The sequence below is a fragment of the Protobothrops mucrosquamatus genome, unplaced genomic scaffold, assembly GCF_001527695.2.
Source record: "Protobothrops mucrosquamatus isolate PMUCROS unplaced genomic scaffold, P.Mucros_1.0 scaffold_290, whole genome shotgun sequence".
Classification (NCBI taxonomy): Eukaryota; Metazoa; Chordata; class Lepidosauria; order Squamata; family Viperidae; genus Protobothrops; species Protobothrops mucrosquamatus.
Genome location: NW_015386366.1, coordinates 157,163 through 174,195, shown reverse-complemented (window position 1 = coordinate 174,195; position 17,033 = coordinate 157,163). Strand labels below are relative to the sequence as shown.

General features: G+C 39.3%; 1 protein-coding gene across 2 annotated transcripts in view; it reads left to right on the top strand.

Annotated features, from left to right (window-relative positions):
* The window catches only part of LOC107302786 (calpastatin), a 67,330-nt gene that overhangs the window by 327 nt on the left and 49,970 nt on the right, over positions 1-17,033 (top strand). Inside the window, exons 1-2 of one of the 2 annotated variants that reach the window (XM_029287298.1) lie at positions 2,611-2,732; positions 11,931-11,990. In XM_029287298.1, the coding sequence (XP_029143131.1) occupies positions 2,703-2,732; positions 11,931-11,990 (90 nt within the window). In that variant the 5' untranslated portion in view covers positions 2,611-2,702. Of the gene's footprint in view, positions 1-2,610; positions 2,733-11,930; positions 11,991-17,033 lie in introns of those variants that run through there. The other variant, XM_029287296.1, reaches the window with a different exon arrangement.

Genomic DNA, 17,033 nt, shown 5'->3' with positions numbered 1-17,033 from the left:
GCGTCGCCCTGCGGCGTGCGGATCCGGGCTGAGGCTTCGGCGTTCGAAGCGCAGCAGAAATTCGCCAGCGCCCAGAGCGGCGAGGAGCCAAGATCGGCAGCGCGCAGAGGCGCGGGCGAGCCGAGGCGCAGAGCCCGGAGCGGTGGGGAAGCGCTGGGTGGGGCGAAGCGGCTGCTCGAACGAGGGAACTTGGGGTGCGCGCGCGTCCTCGTTTTGCCTACGCCCAGGCCGCCTCTCCGTCGCGACGGCGCTTTTTGAGTCTCTCGCTGCAGATGCGCCCGGCTACCCTGTTCATTTCCCCCTGTCAGCTGCAGGCGATAAGCGCTGCAGGCTGTCATCTCCAGGGCGCCCGCTGGAGGAAAGCTCTCCGAGGGGACTTCGAAAGACCAGAGCCCCTCCCTGCGGCCGTGTGAAAAACGGTGACTGTTATGCGAATTGCCCTTTTAAAAATATTTTAGCAGGCATTTGGGGGCTACTTTAAACCCGGAGATGGAATCCTTGAAAGCTTAAGAAGGAAAGTGACTCTGCGCGCCTCGGAGCGGTTTCTAAAGTGTGTAGGATTCAAAGCTATCTTCGACTAGGAAACTTTACCGTTCCGGGTTGTGTTTGCGCAAGACGCCAAATTTTAAAACCGTGATTTATAAAGTGCAAAAAAGATTCACACCCACACTTTATAAATTCACATTTATAAAGTGCAAAACCGAGTCACACGGACACCGTAGGGACGATTTACCGAGTAACAAATTAGCAAGCACATTTAACGCGTTCTGAAAACATGGCTTATGATGGTTATGAAACGGCGTATCCTGTGAACTCGGAAATGTGACCTCATTAAGTTTACCATGTAGGCTGGTATACTGTGCAACAGCCCTCATATCATGGCCTGTTGTATGTACCACACCATTAAAACAATGAGCTTTCTAAAGACATTTGTGATGGCTTGTTTACAGTGTGCTGTGTGAACCCAGGCTGTGAGCCTCTGTATGTTCGATGGTATTCATCTACACTGCCATTAAGTTTCATGTCATTCTCTGGTTTAAATGAACTCTAGTTGGTATCCTATCATGGTTCCCAATAGAAATCGGGATTTGCCTTCAGGATTTTGGGCATGCTCCCTCCTCTTTAACAGAGAGAGGTTCTTACCCATTTAGGCTCCTCGCCATAGAGAAGAGATGAAAGGTAGGTATGAGGTCATTTATGAAGAACTCTTTTATCTTATTTCTAGTACAGGTGGGTGTTCATCTTGCAGATATTCCTGCTATGAAATGATACTACAGTGGAATTTCACAGTTTGATTTCTACCCTTAAGATACTTCATAGTGCCTGGAAAAGTAGGTTGCAGGGCGGCCGATTTTATGGCCTTCCTGTTTGTGGGGTAGCAGGAGGAATGGAAGGTGGAGATTCCTTTAACAGATTCACAAAATTGTGGAATAAATTGTTCATAGTCATACCTTTTCCCCACTGCACTCCCCCCCCTTTTTAAATACTGTTTGCAAACTCTTGGGAAGTCAAGATACTGAGAAAAGAAAGGCCTTTGCTTTGAAGATAAAACCTCTCTGAGTGGTCCTTGGCAGTTAGTGACCTATCAGGTACCCCCAAGAAGAATTAGGAGACTTTGAAATATCCTTCTCAGAATTTATAGTAGCCGACTTTCCATATTCTTCTGGCCTCGCAAGCCACTGGCAACAAAGTGTTTCAGTATTCTGTGAAAACCAAACTAGTGTAGTTAGTTTATGGTCCATTGTCCTGGTAATCAGTAAGTCATAATTCAGCTGACTCTAGGTTAGCACCTGTGGGAACATAGTTTATGGGCCTTTAATGTCTATCTGGAGCAAAGTGCATTTCTTTATCTAGCCGCCCTGAGTCCGGTAAGGAGAAGGGCGGGATAAAAATCGAATAAATAAATAAATAAATGAATGCAGCCCCGGGATAAAATGTGAGTTATTGGCCAGTCTTTTTTTTTTTTTTTTAGCTATTCTGAGAAAGGAGGAGGAATTTTATTCAAAAAAAAAATATGCTAGGCCCGCAGTGTTTCTCAACCTTGACAATTTTAAGGCATGTGGACTTCAACTCCCAGAATTCCACAGCCAGCATTGCTGGCTGTGGAATTCTGGGAGTTGAAGTCCACATGCCTTAAAATTGTCAAGGTTGAGAAACACTGTGCTAGGGATTTAGAAAGAAAGGCAACGAGTGGAGACACCTTCCCTTCTTCCAGGAACTGGGTCAAAACAATGAAATCATGCTTAGAAGGCTTTGGGCGGTGCAGCTGGCACCAAGGGAAGCTGGATCGAGTCATCATTCCCATCCTTACCTCCGTCTATCCGGAGTTGGGGGGGGGGGAGGAATGCCGTCTTAGCCGATTGGTCTCGCCCTTAGTTTATCCCAAAAGACGATTGCTTCTAGGCAAGCCTCCCTTGTTTTACAAACTTCAAAGCCGGAAGGCGGGGCTCTAGCAAGCAGACAACCACATTGACACGGACCGTCCCTCTTCAAACTTTCCTACTCTGCTGTCTGTTTGGGGGCGGGCCGACTGAAGGAGCCAGCGGCTTCTCCACGCCCCGCTCTTCGCCCGCACATCTTCCCGAGCCCTCCGGCCAGACAGTCGCAGCCAGCCGCGCATAGTTAGTTGGGGAGTTTCGGGCGATCTCTTTAGGAGGCTGAAGCGGAACTTGGAAGAAGGAGAGCTGGGAGCGGTCCCCGCGATGGCGTTTGCGAGTTGGTGGTATGCGACGGTAAATAACGCGGGAAGTTAATCATACAGGGATTGCGGCGGGTTTGAGGTAGTTCCGAGGGAGTGTCAGTCGTTAATCCTTCCTGGTCTTTGCTGAGATCGTACCTGTGGCGCTTTTACACCAGGGATGAATTGGCCAAGGACAGGGATAGGCAACCGTGGCTCTTTTATGACTCGTGGACTTCAACTCCCAGAATTCCTGAGCCAGCACAGCTGGCTCAGGAATTCTGGGAGTTGAAGTCCACGAGTCATAAAAGAGCCAAGGTTGCCTACCCCTGGCCAAGGAGAACCAGAAAGTTTACGCCCTTCTGATATGCACAGAACAGTTGGCCTGTTCTTGTGAATTTTTGTGCCTTTTAAACTTTCTGACGTGAAAGTCTGATTGATCAGAAAAGGAAGGGTAGGATTATCCCTACCTCTGAAGGGGTAGGATTATACTCTTCGTTCCTTGAATAAATAAATCAGTCCGAAAGAGAGCTTTTAAAACAACTGATTCACTGGAATGTACACGGTAAGCCAGATTTGGGAATAACAAAAATAGTTATTCTGATTAAAGTTAGGGTTGCCAGGTCTGCTTCCAAAAAATAGCGGACAAGCGGGAGGGGGGGGTAGTAGTAAAGTAGTAAAAAAAGAAGACTGTACAGCTTTAGATTACGTACCATTTCATCATAAAAGCTTTTGAATAACAAAAATGTCCACTATTTTGGGGGAAAAAATAGTGAACATAATGTGAAAAAAGTGGACTGTCCACTCAAATAGTGGACACCTGGCAACCCTAATTAAAGTTTTGGAAACATTTTGAGCAATTTAATTGAGGATTTAAGAAAATGGCATGCAAATCTTTTTTTTTTTTCTCATTTAAAAAAGTCCATAATTTTCAATGCAAACTGGGTGGCTTCCGTATTTATGGAGGGTGGAGCTGCAGGCCTTATCTAAATAAAATTAATATTAACTCTCCTGCCAACATTTATGATTATGCTGTTGCATATGATTATCGCAAAGTTAAATGGCTCTTCAGAAAGACTTGTATGTTTTCCTTCTCTCCAATTTGTCATTGGGAAGGAAGAGAATGGCCAAGATTTCTGAGATAGAGTAAAAGCTATTTTTTTCTCTCTGAATACTTCTGAGCTACATTTTTGCTTTCAATGTCTTTAGCACAGAGCATTTCTGGCTTAAGAAAGGCTTTCTAAAATAAATTATGACACTTATTTTGAAGTTTGGTAATTATCATTGCAGAAGAACTTTGTGAGTTAACCTGCAATCACGTTACAAAGAGATCATCCATTCTATTTGCTGATTTAACCAACTTTAGGGAAGTGATTTTAAACTTGCAAAAGAGATGGAATGGGTCATGTAACCATATATTTTACTAGTGATTAATCCACCATAGCTATTTTACACAACTAACGCAGCAAATCCTTTTGCATTACCATTCTTTTGCATTTTAGTATTCAATGACCATGGGCCTCACAGTTTAAGGATTGATATTATAGTATAGCTAGGCCATGCTGTGTTTTGCTCATGTGTAATTGACAGATTGGATGTCAAATTGTGAGTTTAGTATAAATGTTATCTATTATTATTTTATTTTATAATTTTTACCGGATAGTCCTTGAGTGTTTTTAAGTTGTTCTTGTCTTTGGTCTTTGACTGTAATAAACTTACTTGACTTGACTTGAATGTAGTGGGCAGGTTACTGAGAGAAGTACCCAGTGGTGGGATTCAGCCAGTTCGCACCAATTTGGCAGAACCGGTAGCTAATTTTTGTTGCCCAGGTCCAGAAGGGACTTCTGGAAGCGGCATCCACACAGAGAACCGGTTATTCACATATTTGAATCCCACCACTGGAAGTACCTGACAACATACTTGAGTACACCAGTATTAAAGCCATTAATAATTACTAATTATTAGTTATTCAGCCATGTCATTAGTTTATGTTTAGCATATAAGCCCCTAAAAAGTGGGAGACCAAGATACAGATCATTTTCCTCGTTGCAGACTTGCTTGATCACTAACACTGGAAAAGTGCTGGAAGGGCTTGTGCTGTGATAGAGAGACTGCTGTGTTATGGGTTACTGTAGTGAAAACTAGGCCTTCTCTATGCGCAGCCTATCCTCTGGAATACTTCCCCCCTGATACTTGGGAGGTTTTCTTTTAGGTTTGCAAAAGGCACCTCTGTGAACATCTAGTGTGTTTTCCCTCCTTTTTAGGATATACTGAGATGTATTGTATTTTAACATTTTTCCCTTCTTCTATGACAGTGGTGGCGAACCTATGGCACGGGTGCCAGAGGCGGCACTCAGAACCCTCTCTGTGGGCACGCGCACCATCACCCCAGTCCTAGGCCTTCAGCTGGGTTTTATAAAACCTTTTCGCTTTAGGCCTCCGCCGCCATGTACAAAAAAAAAAGGTTCAATCAATCAGTCAATTTCAACTTCTCGCAGGGAAAAAAAGATCTTGCAAAGTTGGAATTGATTGATTGAACTTTTTAGTCCCACCCAGTCTGCTGTTACCACCACAGCCATGCCCACCCAATGGGCCACACCCAGCCAATGGGCCACACTCACCTGGCACTCGATGATGCATAAGTGGGTTTTGGGTTGCAGTTTGGGCACTCGGTCTCTAAAAGGTTTGCCATCACTGTTCTATGATAACTTTTAAAAACTTTTTTTCTATCATAAGGTGGTATTAAATGGTGTTCATGCAGATCTCTATTGTTTCCTGCAGTAACGTGTGGCTAATAAATTTGACATAGATCATATAGGTTGTAATTGGGTTGGCTACATAGATAAAATCCTACTTTAAAAAAATGTTGCTTTTAAAATAGTACCAGAAAAAAGGGGAAAGTACCAAACACAAAAATCCATATATAATAAAAATACATAACAAGTGCTTTAAAAATAAATGAAAAGTATAATGAAAAAAAAAACAAAATGTAAAGTATATGGGATTAAAGTAATTGGTGAAGAATTACAATTCTGTATTAAATAAATATATTAATTTATTATAACATATATAATGCAAACATTATGCAAGTATGTATATTATACATGAAGGTATACATACATATACTTTAAACACTATTTAATTTACTAAATTTATATGCCGCCCTCTTCACAGTCAAGCAATTCTGGGCAGCTACTCTTATGTAACTATCATGCTTTTTTTAACCTACTGTATTTTATATATATGAGCGATGTATTTCATTATATTTATCTATAGTGTGCAAAGTCATATATGGTGAATTTATCATTCCAATGTTACAGTATCAGTTTTTAGCTATATTGAGAATCTATATACATTGTCCAGTTGCCACGTTCTGTGTACTATGTAAATAATTCAAGAGAAGAATATTCTCTGAAAATTTTAACATTTGTTGTACAGTAACACTTATATACTAGACTTCTTTCTCCCAAAGCTTAACTGTAAAAACATATGCTTTAAAGAAGCTGTGTCCTTTATCCTGTCATGGACTATCTATCTATCTATCTAAAACATTTATACAGCCAATTAATTAACAATGAGGGAGGATTTGGCTTTTGGAATCCCAGCCATCTGAGATACAAAGTTCTAAATTTAAGATATTATAAAACATATGGGAAGTTAACATTTTGGTTTGAATTAAATATTACACCATATTTAGTTTCTATCTTGTCCCCACTTATTGGAGCCTGGACCAAAATACTTCTCAAAGGCCCAGATCTGAAGAAGTTGTATGCTATTGGACCATGTACCCCAAACCATGCTGTATCAGAAATTGTGTGAATCAGATTCCAAGTTTTTTCAGTTAATGTTCATGTAGCTCATGCAATTTGTTTTTGCTACTGATAATGATTATTTACAACATAATCCCTTTTGTTTTGTGAAGTTGTCTAGATGAGCAAAGTCCCAGAATTGAAGCATGTGCCCCCTAATCATTCTTTTATGGTACCTTACTGAACTTCATTAAACTAAAGTAAATAATCTGTTCTATTTCATGTGGGAATAGCTAGTTTTAATATGTATAGGTTAAAATTTCTGTGGTTTTACAAAAAAAACAAATTACAAACCCAGTCCTCATACTAATATTTATAGTTGTCTATTTATAGGCCTGTTTACTTTGATACCTTCACAAAAATGACTGTGATACAACATTGCATAAAGTCTTATTCCAGGCAGAAATATTCATAACAAGAATTGGATAAACGCCAAACCTGGATTTATGTTATTATTCTGCATTTTTCCCTACCCAAGGAGAACTTAATATAGATTTCATGTATGTATACTTCTAGCCCCCACGTGTATTTAGAAATATTTACATATATTTATAACATATATTTAAATTTATATAATTATACATTTTAAATATATACTTTATATTTGTATATATAAATTTATAATATAAATACATTTATAAAATTCATAGGCTACCATCTTGCCTCAAGGTAACTTAAATCCTGCCAGAACCTCTGTGTTACTAATTGGAAGGAGGCATTAGCCGTTGTTTGATTCTGGAATCCAATTTAAAGCTTCTACAATGATTTCTTGCTTCCTGTGCTAGAACGAAAGGGAATGTAATAGTATGTGGAAATGACTTTGGGAGACGGTAAGAAGAGACGCAGCCTATGCAAGGTCTGAAAAATGAAATTTGAATCGGGAAGAGTGGCAAAAGTGTCTCAGAAGGGATCTTCTCTAGTTTTGGAGAGAATAAAAGGGAGATATGGGAGGGGTCCTTTCAGACTTGCAAGATTCTATTAATATAAACTTACAATAAAGATAGAGCTAGTATTCCTGATTGTGTTTCTGGTTGGAACTACCTTGCAAGACTGACAGGGATCTGCTATTTCTCTGGCTAATTGTTTCCCTTAATTGAAGCAGTGTTTCTGTGAAAGATTTTTTTTCTAACATACAGCTGAAAACTGCTTTCATGTAATTTAAATCTTATCATTCCTTTTCTTGCATTCTGGAACAATGAAGAATAAGTTCTTGATTTTCTTCTGTGTGACATCCTTTCATATATTTTAACCATGCAGGGTGGATATACTTGATTACAGTGGTGATGGATACAGTGTTACAAGGTCTGGGAACAGAACATCCTGGAGATCTATTTACATAGTTGCTAAGAATCAACACTGATGGTGGCAATAATCAATCAATCGCTCAATATCAAATAACTAGCAGCAATTAAAAATCACGGCCATAAATACTCAGGCAGTTTTCAGTGAAGTTTATTTAATTTATAATGAATAAATTTAATGGAGATAAATAGTTTCTCAGCCAGGCCTTTCTAAACAAATTAGAAATTAAATCATTTTATGAGAAAAGTCCTTTTTTAAAAAAAAGGTTTTTACACTGCCATGAAATGTCATCTTGAATATGTCAAGTCTTTCTACAAAATGACTTGATGGGTTTATCCTGAAAATAATGTTTCAGAAGTCCTGATATGATTTATCACTGATTGTTTCAGTTATTTCCAGAAATTAATATATTACCCAGTATATGTTTTGCTATCCTATTAAGGCATTGTGTTCTGGAAGGCATCTTCCTATTTGATGTGGTGATAAAGGTGTTGGCCTAGAACAAGGATCTTCAAACTTGGCCCTTTTATGACTTGTGGACTTCAACTCCCAGAATTCCTCAGCCAGGCACGCTGGCTGAGGAATTCTGGGAGTTGAAGTCCACAAGTCATAAATGGGCCAAGTTTGAAGACCCCTGGTCTAGAAACTAGGAAACTATGAGCTTTAGCTTTGTCTTAGTCCTGCCTTAGACATGAAAGCTGACTGGATATGTTTCGGCAGTCACTCTTTCTTAGCCCAATCCACCTCACAGAGTTGTTGTTGTTGTAGGTAAAGTAGGGGGGGGGGAAGAAAGAGCCCTATATATGATCACTCTCTTCAGTTACTTATGAAGTTACTGCTGCTGCTTTTGTGTCGGAAGTGCCAAGGATTAACCAGTGACATCACTGTTGCCCAGAAGATGCCTGGTTGGAGACTCCTTTCATGCCCCCTTTAATGTGCCCATCGAAGTGGTACCTATTTAGCTACTTGCGTTAGCACACTTTCGAATTGCTAGGTGAGCAGGAGCTGGAGCAAATGACTGGAGCTCAACCCATCACATAACAGTACTCGGCTTTCGAATGTGGGCTTGTAGATTGTCAACCCAGTGTTTTAACCACGTGAGTCTACTTATAAAGTAACAAAGGCAGAATAAAAGAATCTAAATTAATGCCCAGATATGAAATTATCATTATACATCAAATATTTGTTTATTTTTTTTAACATATTGGAGTTTTTAATACATATTTTAACTTTTTGGTTATCCGTTAGTGGAAATTCTGGTAGTTGTGAAAGAAAAACATTCATAACACTAAGGTTTTAGGTTCTTGTGGAAAGATACAGTATTGAAAGAAAGTATCAAAAAGATGTTATTGTAATTTTTTTCCTTCAGTGTCATAACTTCAAATAGGAAAAAATTGGTTTCCTTTTAGTTATGCAAGGATAATTAAGTTGAGCAAAAGTCAGATAAAGCAAGCAAACAATGCCTGTTGGTTTCTTCCCCTTTCTCCTATCTTACTACAGCTTTTGTGATAAGCAGGTAATCTATATGCACCTGTTTAACATTTCAAAATTAATTTCTTTATAGGCAGAATAAAACTCTGGCACAGTTAACCCTGTTCTCCATATGTTGCTACTTCTACATCCCATCTCTTTTTAGGAGCAAAATAAGTGCATGAATGAAACCTGGCTGGAGATTTATCAAGCTGGCAGGATGTTGTTTTCATTTATCATCCTCTAGAACAAGATTCCTTGATGTCGATGATCTTTCCTCTGTCTTACTCTGGTCTTTGGGACACAGAGATCTTCTTCCAGGTCACCCTGGGACAAAAAATGTACCTTTCAGACATTCCAAAGCTGCCTAGTTCAATCTGATTCATCAGCTATTTGTCTCTTTCCCAACTGACTTGTCAGAGTGCTAGAATTATGTCTGGATGATCATATGACAGGATGGCAGACAACAATGTACTCAGTTGTTGCATTCTGTCACACAATCTCTCATAAGGGCTTCTTGAATATTTTATCGTAGTAATGGATCATGTATTTTTGGAAATACACACAGTCATCGACTTACAACTATAGTTTGGACCAGAATTTCTGTTGCTAAGCATGGAGGTTGTTGAGTGAATCTTGATTTTACAACTTTTTTGCCACAGTATTTAAGCAAATTACTACAACTGTTAAGTGAATCAGACAGTTGTTAATGAATCCAGCGTCCCCCATTGACTATGCTGTCAGAAGCTGGCTGGGAAGGTTGCAGATGGTGATCACATGACTTTGGGATACTACTATTGTAAATACATGCCAGTTGCCAAGTGCCTAAATTTTGATCATGTGACTGAGGGGATGATGTGACAGTTGTAAGTATGAGGATCAGTCATAAGTCACTTTTTAGTGCTGTTGTAACTTTGAATGGTTGCAAAGTAAATGGATATAAGTCAAGGATTTCCTGTAAGCTGTGTAGTTGTTTATTTATTTAGCATATGGCAAAAATGTTAAAAAGCACATCACAATTACATTCTCAATGAGCACTTATGAAACTATTTACAAATTCAAAGGTAGACTATTAATATAGTCAATACATGATGGAGTTACATACAGAAAATCTCTGGAGTTTCACTGATGTGTGCTCAAAGGGCACTGTTCCTTAATATGTCACACTGTCTGCTTTGGAACACCACAGTCACATTTCTAGGAGGAAGGCTTTCCCCATTTATGGAGGTGACTAGCACACCTGCCATGTTGAGTCTCAATTCTACTGAGGATTGACCAGGTCTTAAGGGGTAGACTGAATCCTTTTGATTCAGCTATAAAGCAGGGAATGTTGTGACACTCTGGATGAGCAATAGAGGACCATTCTTATGTCCAGACCTGAAGCAGATTGAAGTTGTTATCCAGCAAGCCATAATAGATGGATGTTTGGATGTCTGCTATGTAGTGATAGACGGGAAGTCAAGAAACACAAGTTCAATGTTCTGGTGAATATACAGCAGAGCAACATATCCTGAGTTCCCAGGCCATGTGTGGCCTCTCTTCTCTTTACGATGGATTACATTAAAGCCAGACATGTAGTCCTGCAGAGGATAAAGTATATGGAGTATAATTTGGTGGTTAGTAAGATCCTATACTGTAGTTGAACCTGAATTCCAAGCTTCTAAGAACTCGTTTCTTCTGCCTGTCTTGCAACGACATCCCGGCCCACCTGAGATGAGTATGCAAAGTATATTGTGGCCAAATTTTCCATGACAGCAATCAAGACAAGTAATCAAATAATGTATCCTTGATGAGCATGTATTTGTTTTTATATGTTGATGTATGTAGATCATTTATCATAATAAGGAATGCAAGTATATGTGGCCACTAAAATTCTATAGGCCTCTAAAATTGTCTATAGGCTACTGCAAATTTTAACATGACAAAAGAGGAAAATGATTCAGTGTAATAGAAGTAATTGCATTTGTTATATTTTGGCTTAATTATATTTACATTTAAATAAGAAATATAACTTGGGCTTTGTTTCAGACATATCTCCTAGTATGGGAGCAAAACCCCTGGTACAACAACAGGTGACACACTATGGCCTACTGTTTCCAGAAAAAGTTTGAAGCCTGTGATGTTGTGTGAGGGATTATGCTCCAGGAATTAATAAATATAGAAGAATAAAATCTATATTATATTTAATTTCATTTAAATTTAAAGTATAGGCAATGTTTTGAAGCCAATGAGAACAATTAAGATTTTTATACTTAAATCATGCAAGCTCTTCATAAGGGGAGGAAGGGGAGCTTTTCCCTCCACAAAATGATTGCTTGGATATAAAATCCCAGTTGATAAAAGAAGGTAGTTTGGACATGAAGGTGTTTTCCTTAGTCCTAGTGCAGTATTTCCTTCATTGTAACTCCTCCATCCTTTTTATTTTCTAAACAAATCTGTGCAATCTATTGTGGGAGCTGGTGGAATTTTTGTAAAGACAATACCAGAAGTCATTGGTGTGCCTTGCAGCCTACTAACTTCTTGTGTTTTCTTTTAAAACGGGGAAAAATGTCTTGCAAAGGGAGTGATCTGTGGGCATGTTGCTTTTGAGAACTGTGTTGCCTATTCCTAGTGTAGAAAATATTGTATGTTGTTTTCAAACGCTAGTTTGACATTTTAAAATTTTCTTACAGCATGGAGGCAAAACTGCAAGTGGAGCATCAAAAGGGAAGAAAGGAGCAGAAGCAACTGAGGTAAATTATGGCTATACATTATAATAATTTAACAGAATGAGCTGTTATTTAACTTTTGCACATCTCTTATCATTCATAGCTTGTCTAAAGAAGATGGTTAACAAATCTAATTAGTTATTGTGATTTGGTTATTTCATTATTAGCCATCAGCCATAAACTGGGCTGCTGTAATGAATACAAAGAAGTGTTGTTCTCATATAAGTTCTGAAACACTTATTCTGAATTATTTTCAGATTGCATGAATTCTCATCAAGCAGTATTGGGTAGGAGTGGTTAAGCTATAGTATACTACTGTCATTATTATCATTTCTGAATTTAACTGAATTTAGAGTCCTGTTTAAGCTTTTTATGAGGGGTCTAGAACCTCAGGCTGCAGACTGCATGTAGTTTCCTATAATCCAGAATCTAAATATTGTTCACATCTTTCTGTTTTTAACAAGACAGAAGTTATTAAAAACACAAGCAATGAATTGCATTGTGTTAACTACATGTTAATTCAATTAAATCAAACGTAATTTTTATCATAACCTTGCCCACTTTTAGGAGACTGCACTTGTTTTATATATACATAATATATAGTCTGTTTGAGCTGCACCTGATCTGTTTGAGCTGCACCTGTATAGTCTGTTTGAGCTGATCCTGATCCGTCAACTTTTAAAGTATGGAAGTTGGCTTTGCTGGATGTCCATGCAAATAGGTACAAGAGGCGAGTTCATGAATATAGCTGTAAATCCAGAGGCTTGGAAGATTAATAGGGTTCAAATAAGGCCTCATACTTGGCCTTGATTTTCCTGGAGAAGGTCTTTCTGTGTGGTTGCTAAGTTGATACCAAGTAGATGGCATACAATCAATCTATTCTTCAATATAATAGAGAAAGCTGGATTGATTGGAAGTGTAGTGTTGAAGTCTGTATGACGGATGTGAGGAATTTGAGCCAGCATGGCTTAAGATCAAGTGCTGAGAGTTAGTCTTAACACTTTGAGAAATACAGGTTGCTGTATTCACTTGAGGAAACATTTTTAAAATATACCCAATGCCATGATCATCTTGGTTCTTGATGCATGTCATTTAATTATTTCTTTATTTGTCAAATATATATGGCTGCCCATGTCACAAACAAGGGACTCTGGGTGGCATAAAACAAGACTAAAAAAATCATTGTTACACTATATTACACTATAATATTGCTATTATTATAGTGTAATATAGTGTAACAATGATTTTTTTAGTCTTGTTTTATGCCACCCAGAGTCACTTGTTTGTGACATGGGCAGCCATATATATTTGATATATTTGGTCACACAGTCAGCCAGATGTTTAGATTAGATTTGGTATTTGTATTTAAATTGATCAAAATGGTCCTTGATCCTTGAGTCCTTCCATGAACCTGGTATTGGCAGATGTTGTTGTTTAATTTTTTCCCCCCTCAAGTTCTTTTTCTTCTCTTCTGCTGGCTTTAGATACTGCAACATTCACTATTCATATTTTTTTTGTCTTTCCTATCAACAATTATTAAATCTGGGGTGTTATGTGTCAGGTGCCTGTCTGTTTGAATTCTAAAGTTTCAGAGCATTTTAGTGCCTTCGTTGTCTACTACTTTGTATATTTTGTGATCGCACCAGTTTTTGCTTGTAGGCAAATGGTATTTCTTGCAGCTACTCCAGTGCAACATTGTTGCTACTTTGTCATGCCATTGTTTATTGTCAGTCTGTACTATCTTCTTGCAGCAGCTTACTAGATGATTCATTGTTTCTTCAGTTTCTTTGCAGTGGTGGCATTTGCTATTCCTTACTGTCTTCTCAATTCTGGCTTTACATGCTTTTGATCTTAAGGCTTGGTCTTGTGTAGCCAGAATTAGTCCCTCTATCTCTTTCTTCAACTTTCCTGTTCTTAGCCATTGTCAGGTCTTGTTGTTATCTGCTTTACCTGCTGTGTGTGTGTGTGTGTGTGTGTGTGCTGGCCATGTACTACTTTTTATTTTTCCTTTGGTCTTTCTTGTAGGCCAGTTTGGTCTCTCTTGTATTCAATAATCCTTCAGTGCATCTTCTTCAATGTCCTTCAGATATTAGGATATTATTCCAATGCCTGTTTTTCTTCTTCAGCTGTCTGGTGTATTTGCATCACTCCACAGTCAATGCAATGGCAGTGTCTTTTTTATTGACAACTAGCTGCACCCGGCCACGCGTTGTTGTGGCTCAGTCTGGTAAAAGCGTGTGTTGCTTTTACGTCCAACAGATGGCGCTGTTTTTCAAAAAAAGCATGTTTTTACCTGTCACAGGTGTGACATCTATATAATATAGGTATATAAAAACACGTGCGTATTCGAATGCAACGTTGTGTCAAAATTTCAAAGCAATCGGTGAAGAACTTTCGGAGATTTAAGATTTTGAACAAACAAACATTTACATTTTTATTTATATAGATTATTGAATCTGGAATGGTATTAACTTTGAAAACTTTAAAAACTACAAAACTCAAGGTTAAAACAGAACAAGTATTAGGTGAAGAGTAGATGTTAATAATAATGGAGTCACCTCAGTATTTTATCTGATGGCCCAACCAAGTTTTGGAGGACTTCTGGAAAGTCAGTAGGGATGGAGTCTTACTACAGTGAGAAAGATATTCCATTTGGTAAAAAAAAAGTCTGCTGCTTAGGACTTGCCAGATATAGTTCCATAGTTAACAGGACCCATACCATGCTTTTCCTGTTGGTTCTGGTGGGACAGGCAGGTGTAATTGGGGAGAGGCAGCCCCTCAGATAATAAGGCCCCATGCTATGTAGGGCTTCAAAAGTCAAAACCAGCATCTTGAACTGGACCAATGCAGATTGTGGAGCAGAGGTGTAATGTGTTGTTCTGGAAACATACATTACTTCTTACATTGTTGCAATTTGTAACAGCTGAAGCCTTCAGATGCACTTCAAGGGAAGTTCCATGTAGAGCACATTACAATGGTCCAACTGGGAGGTGACTAGGGTTTGAGTGGCCATGAGTACAGCCCTTCAATTTAAGAATGGGTGCAACCAGCACCTAATACAAAGTTGTTCAAAGGCCCTCTACCCATGACTGTCACCTCTTCTTTAAGCAGGAGCAGTGAGTTAGGAGACTCCCCAGGTTGTGCATGGGGTCTGTTTGGAACACTACAGCCCCATCCAGCATCAAAGATGGCATAGTCCTAGAACCAGCAGCTCCCAATACCCAAAGCCACTCAGTATTGCCAGGGTTAATTCATATTGAAGTTAGGTAGTAAAGCTCTAATCCTATTTATATTAATTTATTTATCACACCAGGGCTTCTTTATTGAGTAAGCATAAATAAAGTTCTGCATTTAAAGTAGCATTCCTAAGCTATCTATCTGGACAATTTGGATATACAGATAGTCTTTGCTTAGCGATTATCTCATTTAGCAACCATTCACAATTATAATAGTGATGAAAAAGTAACTTTACTACCAATCCTCACATCTGCAATCTTCACACCTGTGTAAAGCAAAGGAAAGTTGAAGTAAGATCACAAGTCCGTAGTTGCAGTGTTACTTAGCAGCTGTTTCATTTAACAACTGAGCTGTAATTGCTCAACAAGAATTGCCTGTAATCACCATCTGACTAATCCCTGTAATACAATGAACAATGACAGGTATTGTTCAAAATGGGTAGTCACCAGTTTATTATGCCACCCAGCAATATTCCAAGAGATGGGTTTTATGTAACCCCCATAGCCTTAGTAGTGAGTCAGTTGGTGGCATTCAAAGTGTTATGTTCTTGCCTAGGTGTAAGAAGGCATCCTGATGTTATACTGATACTGTCATCAGAATGGGAATTATTACTAGGCAGCAACTTTGGGCTAAAGTCAATTCATTTGCTATCTCTGGACTTGGCTGGATTTGCAAGCTGGAGGTCTTGGTCAGGATATACTCTTGGTATAGCCATTTTCTTTCATCCTCTTTTCTGATCAAGACCCTAAGGCAGTGGTTCTCAACCTGTGGGTCGGGACCCCATTTGGGGTCGATCGACCATTTCACGGGGGTCGCCAAGCAAGGCTGTCTGCCATTTTTTTTTTGTCCACCATTTTTTTCCCTTTTCCGGCGGGTGTCTTACCTCCCTTGGGCTGGGCCAGCTGGTGGTCGGCCTGCTCCGTCTCTGCCGCTTGCCAGCTACGCCTCGGCCGGCGCAGGGGGTGGAACCACGCATGTGCAGCGCTCCCGGGCAGGGAAAGTCCTCGACTTACGATCGGTTGGGAAGTCCTCGACTTACAACTGGTTTAGTCCTCGACTTATGACCGGTTTAGTCCTTGACTTACGGCCGGTTTAGTCCTCGACTTACAACCAGTTGGGGTCACGGCATTAAAAAGGTTGAGAACCACTGCCCTAAGGTAAAACAGAATGAAGCAGATTGTCATTATCCAAAACTGAACAAGATGGAATCAATTTGGGCTGTTTCAGGCTAGAAGGACGTTTTGGCTTGCTGAATCTTTTTTGATTGCAGGACTCGGAGGATTTATAATGATTTTCTGTGGAGTTGCTCTTAGATGAGAAGTCCAAAGATATCAGGTCAATGAAAGGTTTGGCCGCTGTTTGTGTTAACAGCTGTGTTTATTTAAATTCATCAAATTATCTCAGTATTTCTTCTTGTTCACTATTTGATAAGGCTTCAACAGTTAATTAATCCTGTTTCTAGAGTTTCCTTAGTGCCAGTTTTTTTCCTTGTAAAATCTCAGTATGATTATTTGAGCATTGTCTTGTCAAGGATGCTAAAAGTACTTGGATGCTTATGGTTTTGCCTTTTAAAAAAAAATCATATGGCTGCCTATATCATGAGGGAGGGGAGTCTGCCTGAGACATTAAACCAGCGGTTCTCAACCTGTGGGTCGCGACCCCATTTGGGGTCGAACGACCATTTCACGGGGGTCGCCAAGCAACACAGTCCGCCATTTTTTTTCCCCGTTTTCAACGCAGTCCGCCATTTTTTTTTACCTTTTCCTTAGCTGTGCTACTCCCTCTTATTCTATTGGCTTTTGAAAGCCAATAGAATAGACTCTATTCAAG